The following is a 15,238-nucleotide window of genomic DNA, read 5'->3' on the forward strand; positions in this document are numbered from 1 at the left end:
AAAGATAAAACTAACGTACAGTTGTGTCTGTTTTCATTCATACATTCAAAATTAGATCAAAAAAGGACCACGAGGCTCATGCTACGATTTTCCCACTGCAACATACTTTGATATTGTCAGGGAACAGGTTTTACAAACGAAACGTAAAACGTTTGGGAGTGTAACGTCTATATTTTGATAGCCCATAAACATTTAGAAATAGATATTCCAGGATTAGTCAAATATTCACTGGTCAGAAAGCTAGTTGGATAACATGAAATTCTTACCTTTTGAAATGTGCGTGAGGTTTGTGAAAGTCTTGCAATATCTTCAAGATCCAGGAAGGTAATAATGTTTAACAGAAGTGATTTGGGAAGTCGTTCCAGAAAATCAAAGTTGCCTCGGCACAAATTGAGGACGTGGTTCAGGGTATTTCCACCAAACACTATGGCAACTTGAGCTGTATTCCAGAAAAACAAAAAGTCAATAATTAACATCGCAGTAGGCAATAGGTTACAAATGCAAGATTATGAAGCATCTTGTGCAGAAAAAAAGACATGGATTGTAAAGCCAGAGTTCTCTGCTTCTGCCCTACATATATATTTCGAAAATATAGCACTTCTGATCGAAGATAGCGGGAGAAATAAAATGAATAGCAGGGAAACACATCTTGCTAGAACTTAAATCCCACATAATGGTTGTACTTGAGACTGCCATTTTTATACATAATAAAATATGTCTTCAGCTTGTAGGTGATCATGGGGATGTGCACAGAAATTAAAGGACTGGAGGGGACTGTCATGGTTATGCATGTGTTTTCATCAGATGCTTGATAAAATATGTGACTAATGAACTCGTCAGGTGAAGCACAGAGGTGGTAGGTAGGAAACCTGGATGAAAAAGTGCTGGTGTACAGATAAATAAGGGAAGGTTTTTTTCTAAAGCGATACACTGTTGTAACAATGTTTGAGAGGGGAAATGCAATAAAAGAACTTAAAGAATGGTGGGTGTAGGAAATTGGATTGCTGGGTGAGGGGATAAAACCTTAGTCTAGCCGTAACCACAATTCTTGTCAAGCCCCAAATTAACCTGTGCTCAACCCCCTGGTAGCTTGGCACAAAAGCAGTCAGGCTGAATTTAGAAGCAATGTGTAAATTATTTATGCAGCACTTCAAACAATAATAAAGTGAAAACAAAACACAAGAAAATTCCCACATGAAATTAGAAAAATTAAGTAGAATTTGATACATTATTTGAGACAAGAACAACAAACATCCAAACAGTAGAACTTGAGATATGCAATTTTAAAGATTTAAGTGACAATAGTGTCTAGAAGCCAGCCGCGGCAGGTAAGAGCGGTGGGGGGAGATTTCGAGAGACGACCACAAGGGAGAATTAAATAAATAAATAATTTCCCCCCATGGACGTCCCTCGAAATTCCCTCCACCCGGCCCTACAGCCCCACCGCTCTTACCTGCAGTGGCCACAGCTGCTAGAAGAACAAAGTGCAAACTTTGGTTATCTGGTCACGCTGGACTCGGACACAGTCACAAGTTCAGGCTGACCACAGTGGAGGGTAGGCCAAATACAAGGACCAGGTTAGGCCCGCTGGACAAAGTACCTTAATTCCTGGTTGTGGAGTGTTGTGAGATCCCACGCTGAGGTTACGTTGTGCAGCAGGAGCTCCAAGGAAGCTGCTGGGCTGCAAGGGAGACTCCTGCGTCTTCGTCAAGAATGCTGTCGAAAAGGGGCTTTGGATGCAAAGTCCTGTGTGGAAGATATGTAGCGCAGTGGAGGTCCTAGGGAAGCTACTGGCTGTGATGCAAGGTCCTGCGCGGCGGATGTGTCGGGCAGCGGCGGTTCCGATAGGGCTGTGAGGAAATGCATCGCACTGCGTTGGTTCTGCTCACAGGATCACAGAAGGGCTGGCAAAGCGTCTAAAGGCATCTTAAGGCCCACTTCCAAGGTCCAGGACTGGGGTGGCACTGCTTGGGGGCAAGAGGCAAAGCAGATAGAGTCCAGGTGCTGGTTCAGTCCTTCTCACTCAGGCAGCAGGGCAACAGAGTAGCAGCCCTTTTTGCAGTGCAGTCCTTCTGAGTCCTCCACAGGTCCAGAGGTGTACTGAAGAGTTGGGTCTGAGTGTCCACTATTTATACTGGATACCCACATTGAACTAGGAGAAGGTTCTGGAGGTATCCGCCCATAGAGGTGTCTGGAATTTTCTGCCTCCCCATCCTGGCCCCAGCTTGTCTGAGGGTTACAAAAGCCTAATGTCAAACTCTTTGTGAGTAGACTCAGGCAGAGCCTTTGTGATGTGTAAATGTGGTAGATGACAGTTCCTCCCCTTTTTTAAATCAGATATGGTCCATCGTGTCAACACCTATTCCACTTTTGGACACTGTCTGGGAGCACTACACAAAGGCCAACTCCCAGATACACCTAGTCATGTGAACCCAGGATATAGGCTACAGGCACCAAATAGTTAGACCAGGAAAATGTAAAAAAATGTAAAGTGGCATTTTCAGAAAGACGACTTAAAATCTGACTTTACCATTAAAGAGGGGTCATAATCAAATGTTAGCACTTATTAAATGTAGCAAGGAAACCCAGTGCTATCCTATCAGAAAGGTAGGCCTCACAGTAGTGGAAAAATAATGTAGGGGTTTTTCATTACCAAGACATGTAAACTTAAAAGCACATGTCAAAACTTTTAATTACAATGCACCCTGCTCTATGTGCTACCTAGGGCCTACCTTAGGGGTTATGCAATAAAAGGGGAGTTTAAGGCTTGGCAAGGGGGTTATTTTGCCATGTCGAATTGGCTGTTCAAAACTGCTTTCAGGCTGCAATGGCAGACCTGGGACATGTTTTAAGGGGTTGGGGAGGTGGGTGGCACAATAAATGCTACAGGCCCACTAGTGGCATTTAATTTACAGGCCCTGGGGATATAGTATAACACATTCCTATGGACTTTTATGGAAATTAAATATACCAATCAAGTATAAGCCAATTTTAGTATACTTTAGGGAGTGAGCACATTCACTTTAGAATTGGTCAGCAGTGGTAAGATGCACACAGTCCTATGGCCAACAAAAACGTATGTAGCAAAAATAGGGGGGGGGGGGGGGAGGCAAAAGGTTTGGGGGTGACCCTGCAGAGAGGGCAAAGTCTAACAGTGGGAAATGAAGGTGAGTTGATGTAACTACAATCGGCACACTCAGTGGCAAGGATTAACTGAGGAATTAGGGTAATTACTGGTTTAAGCTGTATTTATTTTTATATATAAAGTTTTGTATAGCGCGAACAAGACCCAAGCGGGTATCAGAACGGTTCACAATTAGGATAGTAAGGATACAATAGAGGGAAAAGAACATTCATCACATAGATGTGTATAGCATGGTAATGCTGGGCTTCCCAGGTGTACAACAATGTAGTAAACAATCGGAATCACAAGAGCGGGCAGGAAAATAAGAAGTAGAGTCAAGGATCTTTAGGGCAGAAACTTGTTCATTAGTATTTTTTTCGCTTCCTTTTTGAAAGAAGCGGTGGATGAGATTCGACGGATTTCCGGTGGAAGCGAGTTCCAAATCTTCAGGGCAATGCCTGAGAAGGCTCTGTGACTCGTTCTATTTCTGTGAAAGAACTGCGGTTTCAGAAGCACTGAACTTGCACTTCGTGATGATCTGCAGCCCCGTTGATAATTCTAGCTTTTGAGCCAGATAAATTGGGGTCTTGAAATGTAGGGCTTTGTGAGTCATGCAGGCAATCTATAGCTATATTCTTAATTCGTAAGGCAGCCAGTTTAGGGTTTTCAGGGCTGGGGATATGTGATTGTTTCTTTTTGTACCAGTAATCAATCTTTCAATCAATCAATCAATCAATCTGAAGCTCTTCGTGGGGGCCAGGCTATGTTTGAGAAGACTGTAGGCTAGCCTTGGTAGTACAAGAGCTTGCACCGCCTGCTTAAATTCTTCCTGTGGGAGGAATGGTTTGAGATTCCTTAGTATACTCATCTGGTATTTAGCTCCCTTGGTTACATTGATGATGTGATCCCTCATGTTCAAGTGCAAGTCTATTGTAATTCCAAGGGATTTCACAGACTCAATAATGTAGGGAGAGCAGTTGAAAGCTATAAGAGGTTTCATCCAGAGGTCAATCTTGGGAGTGATTAGGGGGAGCGATGAGGAGGAATTCCGTTTTGTAGGTGTTGGGCATAAGGTGGTTCTCTGTGAGCCAGTTTTGCGCGTTTATCAGAGTAGAATTGAGTGTAATGAAGTCTTCTGGGGAGGTGATTTTCAGATATAGTTGAGTGTCATCCGCATACATATGAAAAAGAATGTTTGCGGAGTTCATAGCATTTGCTAGTGGTTCCAAGAATAAATTGAAGAATATGGGTGACAGGGCGGAGCCTTGAGGAACACCCATAATTACTGTTGGGGACTGAGAGAGGGATTGATTCACCTTGACTCTTTAGGATCTGTTGTGGAGGAACAAAGTAAACCATTGCAGCACAATCCCTGAAAGGCCCATCCCGTGTTCAAGAATGGATAGTAATTTTCATGATTAACAGTGTCAAATGCAGATGATAGGTCAAGGAGAATCAGGAGGAAAGATTACATTTGATCTAGCAGTTTTAAAATGTCATCCATAATGTGAATGAGTGCAGATTCCCTGCTGTGACCTCGCCGAAAGCCAGATTAATGGTGATCCAAGAGTTGGAATTTCCAATGTGTACGCAGAGTTGCGATTGCGTACACTTTTCTAGAAGTTTCGCCAGAGTGGAGATGTTGGAGAAAGGGTGCAAGTTATTGAGATCCACACTGTCTGCATTAGGTTTTTTAGGTCGAGCCTAGCGCAGCGCGCATGCCCTGCTCTAGGAAAACGACTTTTCGGAATCACTCTGGACTTTTCACACGCTCGTGCGTGTGTTTTTTTTGTTAGCATATTTTCTATTGGGCTTTGCGTGCGTCTTTATAACAAAGACAGCACACAATTGGACAAAGGCGGGTGCATGTCCCACCTTTCCCAGGGAATGTATCCGCCCACGGCCTACGGCTTGCAGTTACGAGCAGGGGTGCCATCTGTTCGGGGTCATGTCACCATCTGTTTTTAATTAGCGCGTTCACCGCGCTGCCGTGCACACTCGCACCCGCTACTCTCTCGCGCCATTCTTTGCTTTTCGGGAAATGTTTACTCCCAGAGCATGTTGCTCTCAGAAGCCATCAGCAGCAGCGCGCAGGCTGCTATCTGTTTTGGGTTAGGTTTCATTTCCAGACCTTGCCGCTTTCATTAGAAGGCGCGTCCCTCCACCCCACATCCACAAGAGTGAGCTTTCATTTTCTCTAAAACACAAAGGAACAGAAACTAAATCAATTATGGTGACATCTTACTTTCAGTGGCATCGTCAGCACCGTCTAATGAGTGGGCCTTGGCCAGAGCCTCACGGGAAATTACAAATAAGCTTATTATGTCCATCTACACTACTTTCAAATTACTCCAGACTGCAGTGTCCGGTTGAACATGAAAACCTTGCATTTCAGCGGCTGCTTCTCTAGAAAACACCAGCAGCACGAAAATACCGACTATAAGCCAGACTCAATTAGCCTGCCCGGTCCGCTCTGGTCCAAGCCGATTCTGTTGGCTAGGGTGGGCTGACGCTTCCATCCTATTAATCTTCTGTTTGACCTCACAACCGCAGGTTCGAACCCCAGCGCGTCTGCTCAGCCTTTCATCCTACTAGAGGCCGGCAAACTAATTAACATTAATTTGGTTGGCAATAAACATCTGTTACTCGGCACCAAGATGCAGCATACTCCAGCCCTGCCTTCACTTGCACACTGGGATAACCCACTTTCGCCTCCTTTCAATTTGGCTCCTGAGTTTCTCCACTGTGCTCGCTTTCTGATTTGGTACTGGCATTATATAATGCAATCTTAACTTTAAGGCAAGCACCCTATTAATCTTATGTTTGACCTCACAACCGCAGGTTCGAACCCCAGCGCGTCTGCTCAGCCTTTCATCCTACTAGAGGCCGACAAACCAATTAACATTCATTTGGTTGGCAATAAACATCTGTTACTCGGCACCAAGATGCAGCATACTCCAGCCCCGCCTTCACTTGCACACTGGTATAACTCACTTTCGCCTCCTTTCAATTCGGCTCCTGATTTCCTCTACTGTGCTTGTTTTCTGATTTAGTACTGGCATTATATAATTCAATCTTAACTGATCTTTTCGCTCCCCCACCTCAGAAATCGGCAAGCACTTCTCCTTTCATTCCTTTTTATTTTTTGCATTATGTAGCACAAATGAAGGTATCAAAGCACTTTACATAAGTACCAGTTCCATTACAGAAATCTGCCCAGTGGGTGATAATGTGCTGCATGGCTAAACACTTATAAGGTCCCAAAGGCGAGACCTATTGGCTTTGCCAATGCTTGTTTAGAATAGGGGTTACCTGTGCTGCTTTTAGGCAGTCGGGCAAGTGCCTTGGAATAGTGAAGCGTTAACAATCTTTGACCATAATGGGAAGGATGGCAGCTTTTATTTCTTTGAGGATGGAAGGTGGTAGTGGATCACTGAAGTGGTAAGAAGGTTTGAGGGTAGTGTGGACAGTGAGGGTTCTGGCGATACTAAGTCAGGGGACTGGATGGGGTATGTTTCAAAAACATCCTATAAACTTTATACATAAAATAAGAGATGTGACGGTTTGTCAGTGATTACCATTTAAGCACTGTACCATGGCAAATGCTAATATGAATATTATGATAAAAATGAAAAATGAATTATTTTGTTGAATAATCTATGGAATATATAATTATGGTCTAGTCTAATTACAGTTATGTAAATTCATTTGCACTACCCGAATTCCTTGTGGAAATGACCTAAAGAATATTATACCTTTGTTACCAGAAATTCATACACACCTGAAGCTCTGGATAGCCTACATTTCGTTTAGTATATTTAAACTGTATGATATATGTATTTTTCTGTGTGGATTCTTATTAAGTAATATATTTGACTTTCCATTGCTAAACCTCTGGCCGAACAATAAACAATGAAATATAAATGCAGTTGAAAGAGATCGAAGGGGGTTGAGGGCAACTAACATGCTAACAGTGATTATGACATACGAAAATAAAAAGGTTGTAACATATATGAGTTAAGGTGCTGCCTTCAGCTACTATCATGTTCCTGCCAAATTACATCAACCTTAACTCCCAGCCCAATAATGTGTGAATGTTTAACATGATGTAAGTTTCAAAGTTTCATTGATCATATATAGACATGCAATAGGGTTGTATGATGGTATCACTAAGGTCATGGAGCAACACGGTACACTACTGGGGATGTGCATGATGGATTGTATGTTGCAATAAGAGAGTGAGTTGGTAAATATATAATGGTGGATTCTGATATATGGAAGATGTGGGGAAATTGATGGCGAGTGTATAAATGTATGTTGTTGGGTTTGGACACATGAACATGGCTGTGTGGTTGTGTGATATTGGGTGTATATACTTGTGGCTGTGCGAAATTAAAAAAGTTTGTGAAAGTCATATTATATTGGGTGGGTGGCTGTATAATACTTAGTATTTTTCCATATGATGGTGGGCTCGTGTATCACGCAACTAATGATGTTATATGATATGTTATATTTTGTTTGAGAATGTGTTTGATTAATTAAAGAGTGTATGCTAAGGCTTACTTTGAATGGTGGGGTTGGGACAATCGGCAATTGTCATTATTTTTTTTTTGGGTGAAGCACTGTTAATATAGAAGCCAATTTTAGCTACCTTTCAACGTTACTTTTGTAGGGTATTGCTCGGTTTAGTTTTGATTTTTGTGTATTGGCATATCATGATATTGGTTGTGTGGATTTCTGATAGTAGGTTTTTTGAGTACGATTATGAGTGTGTTGGCATATGATGGTGGGTTAGATGGATGTATGATATGTGATATATGAAGGTGAGTGTGTTGCAGTTGGTTTGTAGTTATGTTTTTGTATTTTGTGGGTTGTGTAGATATATACTGGTCGTGTGTTGGTGTATGATATTGGTTGTGTGCACATATGATTTTGATTGTGCGGATGTATGATGTTGGTTGTGGGGATGTTTGAAACTGGTTGTCTATACATATTATGATGGGTGTGTTGGCATAAGATATTGAGTTGTGTCGATGTATGATGCAAATATAATACACTCATTTTAAAATCTATTTCCAAAGAACAAGGATTAGCTCTGAATTTGGGTAGTCATGGCTGACAACTACCTGGGTGTCTGAATTCAAATAGACAACTTTGATGGTTAAAAAATGTCAGCCACATATAAACTAACAGCTAAATATTTATTATGTACCTTGCAGGGAGGTATCATCCAGGAAATCCTGGTGAGATTCTCTATACTCTCCAGGCCTTGCATCACGAAATTCACTTCGAAGAGAGATCTTCCACCATCGTAAAATCACCTGTATTTCAAATGTAATAATAAGACTCATGAATGAGGAACACATAGTAAATAGTGATCTATCATTTTCAGGCAGGCAACACCGAGACTCAAATGGTGTTATATTTTTGATGGAGCATCACTCAATATGGTAAAAATCAACTAACCATTGTAAATGGTTTGTTTTTAAAAACATTTTCAGACATGCTGAAAAATAATACAAGCATCGCTTTGCAAATCACAAAAGTACCTCTTAATCATATTCTCCCTGAGCCATATATAAAACAATGAAACTCCTTTGTAGATATTATTGTACATTACAGAACAGTAGATTACTATACATATGTAACTCGAGTTAGCCATATAGATTATAGTCACCAAACTCATGTTAAATGATATTCTACGCCATATGCATTTGGTGTACTTAGAGAAAAAATCTCGACACCGTTATTCTGCAGCTTCATGCACATTTAATACATTAGGAATACCCTTAGAAAGCCGTACACTAGCTTTTTGCATATCTGCAGTTATTCTTATAATATTTTAAAAAAAATTAATTAGTGCTATTCACATGCCTCTGCTAAAATGAAGTAGATAAAGTCGTACAAGGAAGACAATCACCTATTAATGTATGCAATGTTTACATCCAAATTTTATATGGTTTACGGTAATCTATTAATGCACGAAGATTCAAACTTTAGTTAAGACATTGTGATGAAACAGGTCATATCAGTAGGACTTCAAGACTCCCTACCTACAGCAAGGAACGCCATAATCTGCAACGTATAGGACAGACCTGATTCTAGTCAATCACCTCACCCTTAGCAAAGTGTGACATCATCTCTGAAGTAGGGACAACTGATTAATTTAAAAAAAAATACACCCATTGTTTCTATGGTAGGCCACAGTTTATGCCACAAACAAATATGAATAATGTGTCCAGAGCAACTCAAAATATTTTATCTCACACATGCAAAGAAATCTCCACTTCTATATAGAGCTACCAAGGAGGTGTGCTTCAAATATTTAAACTGATAACTTTCCATCAAAAAAGGGTTTGAGAGAGGGAATGGTGATTGTTTAGCTCAAATTGGATGTATTACTACACATTTTTGATGTTATCATTCTAAATATAATTGATAAATTGTTGGTTGAATTTGGCATGAATAATTAATGAATTAAGGATTACAGTCCTAATCAGAGATGTAAATGTTACCCTAAATATATGGAAAACACAAAAAGATGATGGACGGAGCGCTGAAACTTTTCAGACACTCACCCCAGTGACAGATCTGGGTTGAAATCATCATTGTTCTTTAGCTCACTTCCCCATCCCAGTTCAGAGTCAGCTACATGCAAAACAGTCTTAACCCTGTGCCTCATGGGAACAGTCCAGCCCGAACGGCCAAGCCAGGTCTTCCCTGGATCAGAAACAAGGATCCTGTGACCGCTTTTAGGGTAACACCCCTCATCAGCCAGGCTAGCTTGATTCCAGTGGCAAAGTGAGCAAGGGACCTATGTCTGGGCATACCCCGTCAATATAGGGCAAACAAAGTAAACACAAGGAGATGATGGATGGAGTGATGAAACTTTTCAGACACTCAACCCCAGTCACCGATCTGGGTTGAATCCATCTTTGTTCTTTAGCTCACTTTGCTAACCCAGTTCCGTCCCAGCTTTATGCAAATCAGTCTTGAGACATTGTTGGTTGAAATTGGCATAAAAAATTAATGAATTGAGCACTAAAGTCCTAATCAGAGATGTAAATGTTACCCAAAATATATCAACGTTAACTTCCAGAATATAGCCTGCTTCTAAACTACATGTTGCAGATAATGTTTACATCTAGGTTCATACATATTGTCAGTATACAAATGACACAGACAGACCCATAATCACTGATCAATAAAAAAGTTAAAATCTTCACCACTGCCCTCGCAAATAGACTTTAGAGAATACTGGCCTCGCTAGTCCACCTGGATCATTGTGGCTTTATACCCAACCATAGCGGCCAACACTGTATATGCCGTGTACATGTGGCGTTGGCCCACCTTAACCAAATAAAAGATCCATGCTCCGTTTTGCTGGTCGATTTTAAAAAGGTCTTTTATTTGGTTGACTACTTCTTGTAAGACAGTGTAATCGAGCACATGGGGTTCGGACCTCGATTTAGGAGATATGCCATCATGCTCTACCTGGTGCCTTCTATATAAGGCCAAATTTACGGAGTGGGCTCCGATCCATTTACAGTCTGTAGAAGGACCAGACAGGGGTGTCCACTGTCTCACCCCCCCCCCCCCCCCCACTTCAGCCTCGCAATAGAACCCCTTGCCCAACAGATCCATTGTGATTCTCAAATATGGGGGTGGCAATGGGGAGATCGAGCGGAAAATAGAATATCGCTATACGCTGATGATATATTACTTTTCGTAGCCAACCCTCACCTGTCTGGAGCTCGTCTCGTACAAATCCTGGGTATATGAGAAGCCGCTTCATGTAAATTGTTTCAAATACTTACTGGTCCCACCAGTTTTAGTCGTTTCCCGCTTGCTGGACCTGGTAGAGGAAGAGGAGGAGTCCGTGGAGTCCATGGAGCTAGAGCCGTCCTGGAGCCGAGCCAAGAAGCACAGGGGTCGGAGCGGAGCTTGAGCTCGAGTGGGGGTCAATTCAGCCGTCATCGCTCGCATGCTCCAGGTGCAGAGCCTATGCTTGAGCGGGAGCTAATTCAGCCGCTATCGCTCGCTTGCTTGCTCATGGAGCGGTGCTTGAGCGGGGGTGACTCGGGCTGCCATCGCCCTACTGGCCCTTCTCACTTGCTCGATCGCTCCTGGACACAAGCGGTGCTTGAGCCTGTGCTCGACCCGGTGCAGAGCCAATTAGCCGCCATCACCACTTTTGGCTCGCTCGCTCGCTCCCCCCCGGATTGGAGCTTGAGCGGTGCCTGTTATGGAGCAGGACCTGCGCATCCACCATCGTCACCTGGCTCCCGGACCCATCAGCCCATCTCCCTCTTCCCCAGCCGCAAAAACCGCGACCACCACCGATCAGCAGCCCCCTTCGGCTCCTGAGGCATTCCCTCTGGCCGCGAGCGGAGAGCCAGTGAAGGAGCCTAGTGAACAGCGCTCCTCGGGTTTGGGGGGAGGAGCTGTGATTGCGGTGACCAACAGCGGATCAGCAGCGGATCAGCAGTGGAGGGGCGGTACCAGGTGACAAACGGTGAGATGCTGTGTGCACGGAGCTACTGATTGACCGAGGAGGGGGTGTGAACGCAACGCCATAGATCACCATAAGAAACGGAACTAAGCCGCTGGACAGAGAATAGAGCAAGGCTGAGCAAGGCTGAGAGCCGAAGTGCTCTTAGGCAGGAGAAAGAGGCTAACGCAGATATATCTGCCCATACGGACTCCGGATCCTTAGCAAACATGTTGGTGGACATAGACGGGTTGGAACAGTAGACAGACAAGCGCAGCCACAAACAAATAAAGGAAAAAAGTACTTTCAATCTAAAATATATTCCAAATTTGCATTTGTGAAAGACGCTGGTGCAGTGCTAAACCTTAGCATCAACAAACAACTGGACCTCCCTTCCCCCCTCCATCCACTACTTCCGGACGGATCAACAGGCCACGGCCCAACAGTCAAACTGGTCAAATCAGGAGGATGCAGCACGGGTCAACCCAGCTGGCCAATTGATGGTGCGGTTAAAGAGGTAGCAGACTCACAGGCAGCACACGAAGCCCAGCAGAACAGCAAAACGCACCGACACAAACACCATGAAAGAGAATGAAGAAAGAGCCCAATGCACAGGAACTCTACCCTTGCTTGCCACTAAGGAGGCTTCAAGATTACCATTGGAGCCAGAAATTAAAATACGGACGTGCCAGAGCACAACGATCCAAGGAGTCGCAGCATTTCCAGGACTCTCAGATTCAGAAATTATTATAACTGGGGGGGGACTAGAGCTCCTTTACTTTAGATGAACGACTAACTAAATCAGCGGGGGGAAAACCCCCACAAATGAGTCCAGCTGCCACCAACCCCGACCTTGAAAACCCTGAATATATTGATGACATGAACGGGAAATCCAAAGTGATGATCACTGCGGAAGCAGCAAAGCCACAGCTCAGAGAGACAGCAAATAATACAGACACTGGCTTCAAAACAAAAGCCATGGCACTATACCAACCTCTTCGACCACAGCCAGAACCCACCCCCCCAATATCAGGGGACAGAGTAGTATTGACAGGGAGCAAACAAGAAGATACCCGGAACCACCATGACCCCCAGAACTATGTGGTCAGTAACACGTCTTTCCTTACAACAGAAGAATGGGAAAACTTGGTCAATACCTACTCTACCAAGGGCAAAGGAAACGCAACCCCTCAAGGCTCAGGAATGGCTATGAAGGGGAGCCAGGAGGACACACCAACAGGAGAAAACACAATATGGGCCTCCATCTTAAACACCATGCAGCTCTCGACCAAGGGGCTGGAATACCACTGGGATAAGATGGACAGTCAACTTACCCTCCTCAACTGTCTAGCCCTGCACGTCACAAGCATTGACAGCAAGTTGTCGGAAATGAACAACTTTATAAAAAGATTTCAATCTGAAACGGCAATAATCCCCCCAAGTTGCAGCTGCCATTTAATTGCCGAAAAACTAGCATCCTTGCCTACTGTGATGGGTGATATGCTCACCGACCTAAAAAGTACATAATCAAATACTGGCAAGCTCAACACCAGTAAAATTAAACAAGAACAACACCGCCACAGGGAAATGTCATTACCCGTCCAGTAGCAAAAAGAGCGGTCTGAGCCTGGCAAGTGGAGAAGCACTCTGGTTTCCGCCTTCTCTCTGGCCAGGAATGACATGGGGCCAGTAGCAGGTGTATCCTCAGAGTCAAAACAAAATGAGCCCTGATCCTTCAGAACCTTCAGTCTCCTCTGAACGCCAATCACTGGTACAGTCTATCAGAAGTGGCGACAAGCAGATAGGTCACCAGACAAGGAAGACATCCAGTCCAACAACTGGCAAACATCCAGTCAGCATCGGAAAGCAAGGAACAAGAATCCATCAATAAAACACTTTTTTAAAGTTGCACCGAAATCCCTGAGTGAGCAACAGCGAGTATGAAGAACATGCGGCACATCAACAAACGCGCTGCTGGAGCCAAATGGTATCGACACCCCTGGCTCATCTGGGAAGGAACAAACAGGAGAAGTGAATATAAGCAAGCACAACGGTCTCGGACTCACCAACTCAAGTGAGCAGGCAGAAACTCAGCTGATATCCACAGCGGCTAGGGTAGCTACCCCAACGTGAACAGTAGCAGCAAAGGCCGACACTGATCAACTAAAAATAAGGATTGCCAAACCAAAAACAGAAATAGCAAATAGAACAAGGCCAGTGGAACAGCAAAGCGTCAGTGGACGGCGCAAGGAAAAAGAGCAAACCCCGGACTCCGCAGAAAGGGCTAAACAACAAAACATGACACCCTCAACAGCATATACTGAACAAAGGGATGCTAAGTTAGAAGCGGAAACAGCAAACAGAATGAGGCTAGAGAAACAGCAAAGCATTAGCACTGCACTAGATTGAAGCCCGGACACCACAGAAAGGGCAGAACAACAAAATGCGACAGCCAGCAGGCAAAGGAAAATGAGAAAACCGTATGCAGAGAATCATTCCCAAACAAACTTCGAAGGGAGACGTCAAAGGCTGTTCTGTTTATCCCGGCGTATAAATCCAAAGGACGAGGAGACATCCTAAGTTGAGGCAACATTCTCCGAATACTATCTGCTATTAGCAGTCTGGCAGGGATTGGCTCACAAGACCTGGAATCAGTAGAATTTGAAACTTTCAAACATCTCTCGGAGCAAGAAGCAACCAAGACAGTCTGGGCAACTGGTGAAATTGTGGAGAAAATTCTCAAGGAAAAGCGCCAACTACAAACCTGGGGGATCCGATTGCACCTCCATCAAGCAGTCGGGTATCCAACATCCACTACTCAATCCCCATCGAGAGCCCGATAACAGTGGAGCTAGGAGAAGTAGAAGCTCTGGGCCCATCATCTCTGTGCTCAAGAGGGCACACAGTACCTCAGCAGAGATCTTGGAGAGAAATAGTTCCAACAAACGGGACATCTAGGATCAAAGAGAACCCGACAGACTACAGGATTGGTCCTGGATAGAGAAAACAATAAACACAAAAAGGGAGTCGCCCTGACAAGGACTAGAACAGGAAACAAATATTCCTAACCTAAAATTTTGCTCCTGGAACATTAACGGCCTTGGAACTATAACTATGGAGAGGACTCTGCTGATGTACTTTCAACAATTTGACTAATTCTGCTTTAAGAAACGTGTCTGCCAGATCCACTTCACCTGCTAGGTTTCAAATCATATCACTTCCCAGCAACTAGAAACTCGAACTTCGCCATTTTAAGGGAGGCCTTACGACCTACGCCTCGATTAAAAGCATAACGACGGTCAAGGAACTAACAAGCACAAGTATTCCAACAAATGAGATATAAACAATTCTTCTGGACATAGCCGGTCCTAAAAATAAACAGCAGTTAATACTTGTTAACACCTATCTACACCCCCGGAACAAAAGAAATGGCGCAAAACATCTGATAACAGAACTAACTAAACTAATTACTGAGAAGGCAACTTCGAACTTTATAGTCTCCGGTGATTTTAACATGTTCCTTATAGGGAGTGGCGACTTAGACAGACCCACAGAAGACCCTCAAACAGCATGGGGGATCCCCTTCAGGATAAGTGTAAGTGGGGCAAGCCAACAAAAATCTC

The 15,238-nt window shown here is 43.7% G+C and overlaps 1 protein-coding gene across 1 annotated transcript in view; it reads right to left on the reverse strand.

Annotated features, from left to right (window-relative positions):
• Positions 1 to 15,238, reverse strand: part of FBXO36 (F-box protein 36) — a 106,619-nt gene that overhangs the window by 38,151 nt on the left and 53,230 nt on the right. Inside the window, exons 2-3 of the mRNA XM_085634994.1 lie at positions 8,337 to 8,445; positions 267 to 439 (exon numbers count right to left, since the gene is read on the reverse strand). Coding sequence (XP_085491120.1) covers positions 267 to 439; positions 8,337 to 8,445 — 282 coding nt within the window. The remainder of the gene's footprint in view (positions 1 to 266; positions 440 to 8,336; positions 8,446 to 15,238) is intronic.

The sequence above is a fragment of the Triturus cristatus genome, chromosome 11 (genome assembly GCF_964204655.1).
Source record: "Triturus cristatus chromosome 11, aTriCri1.1, whole genome shotgun sequence".
NCBI lineage: Eukaryota > Metazoa > Chordata > Amphibia > Caudata > Salamandridae > Triturus > Triturus cristatus.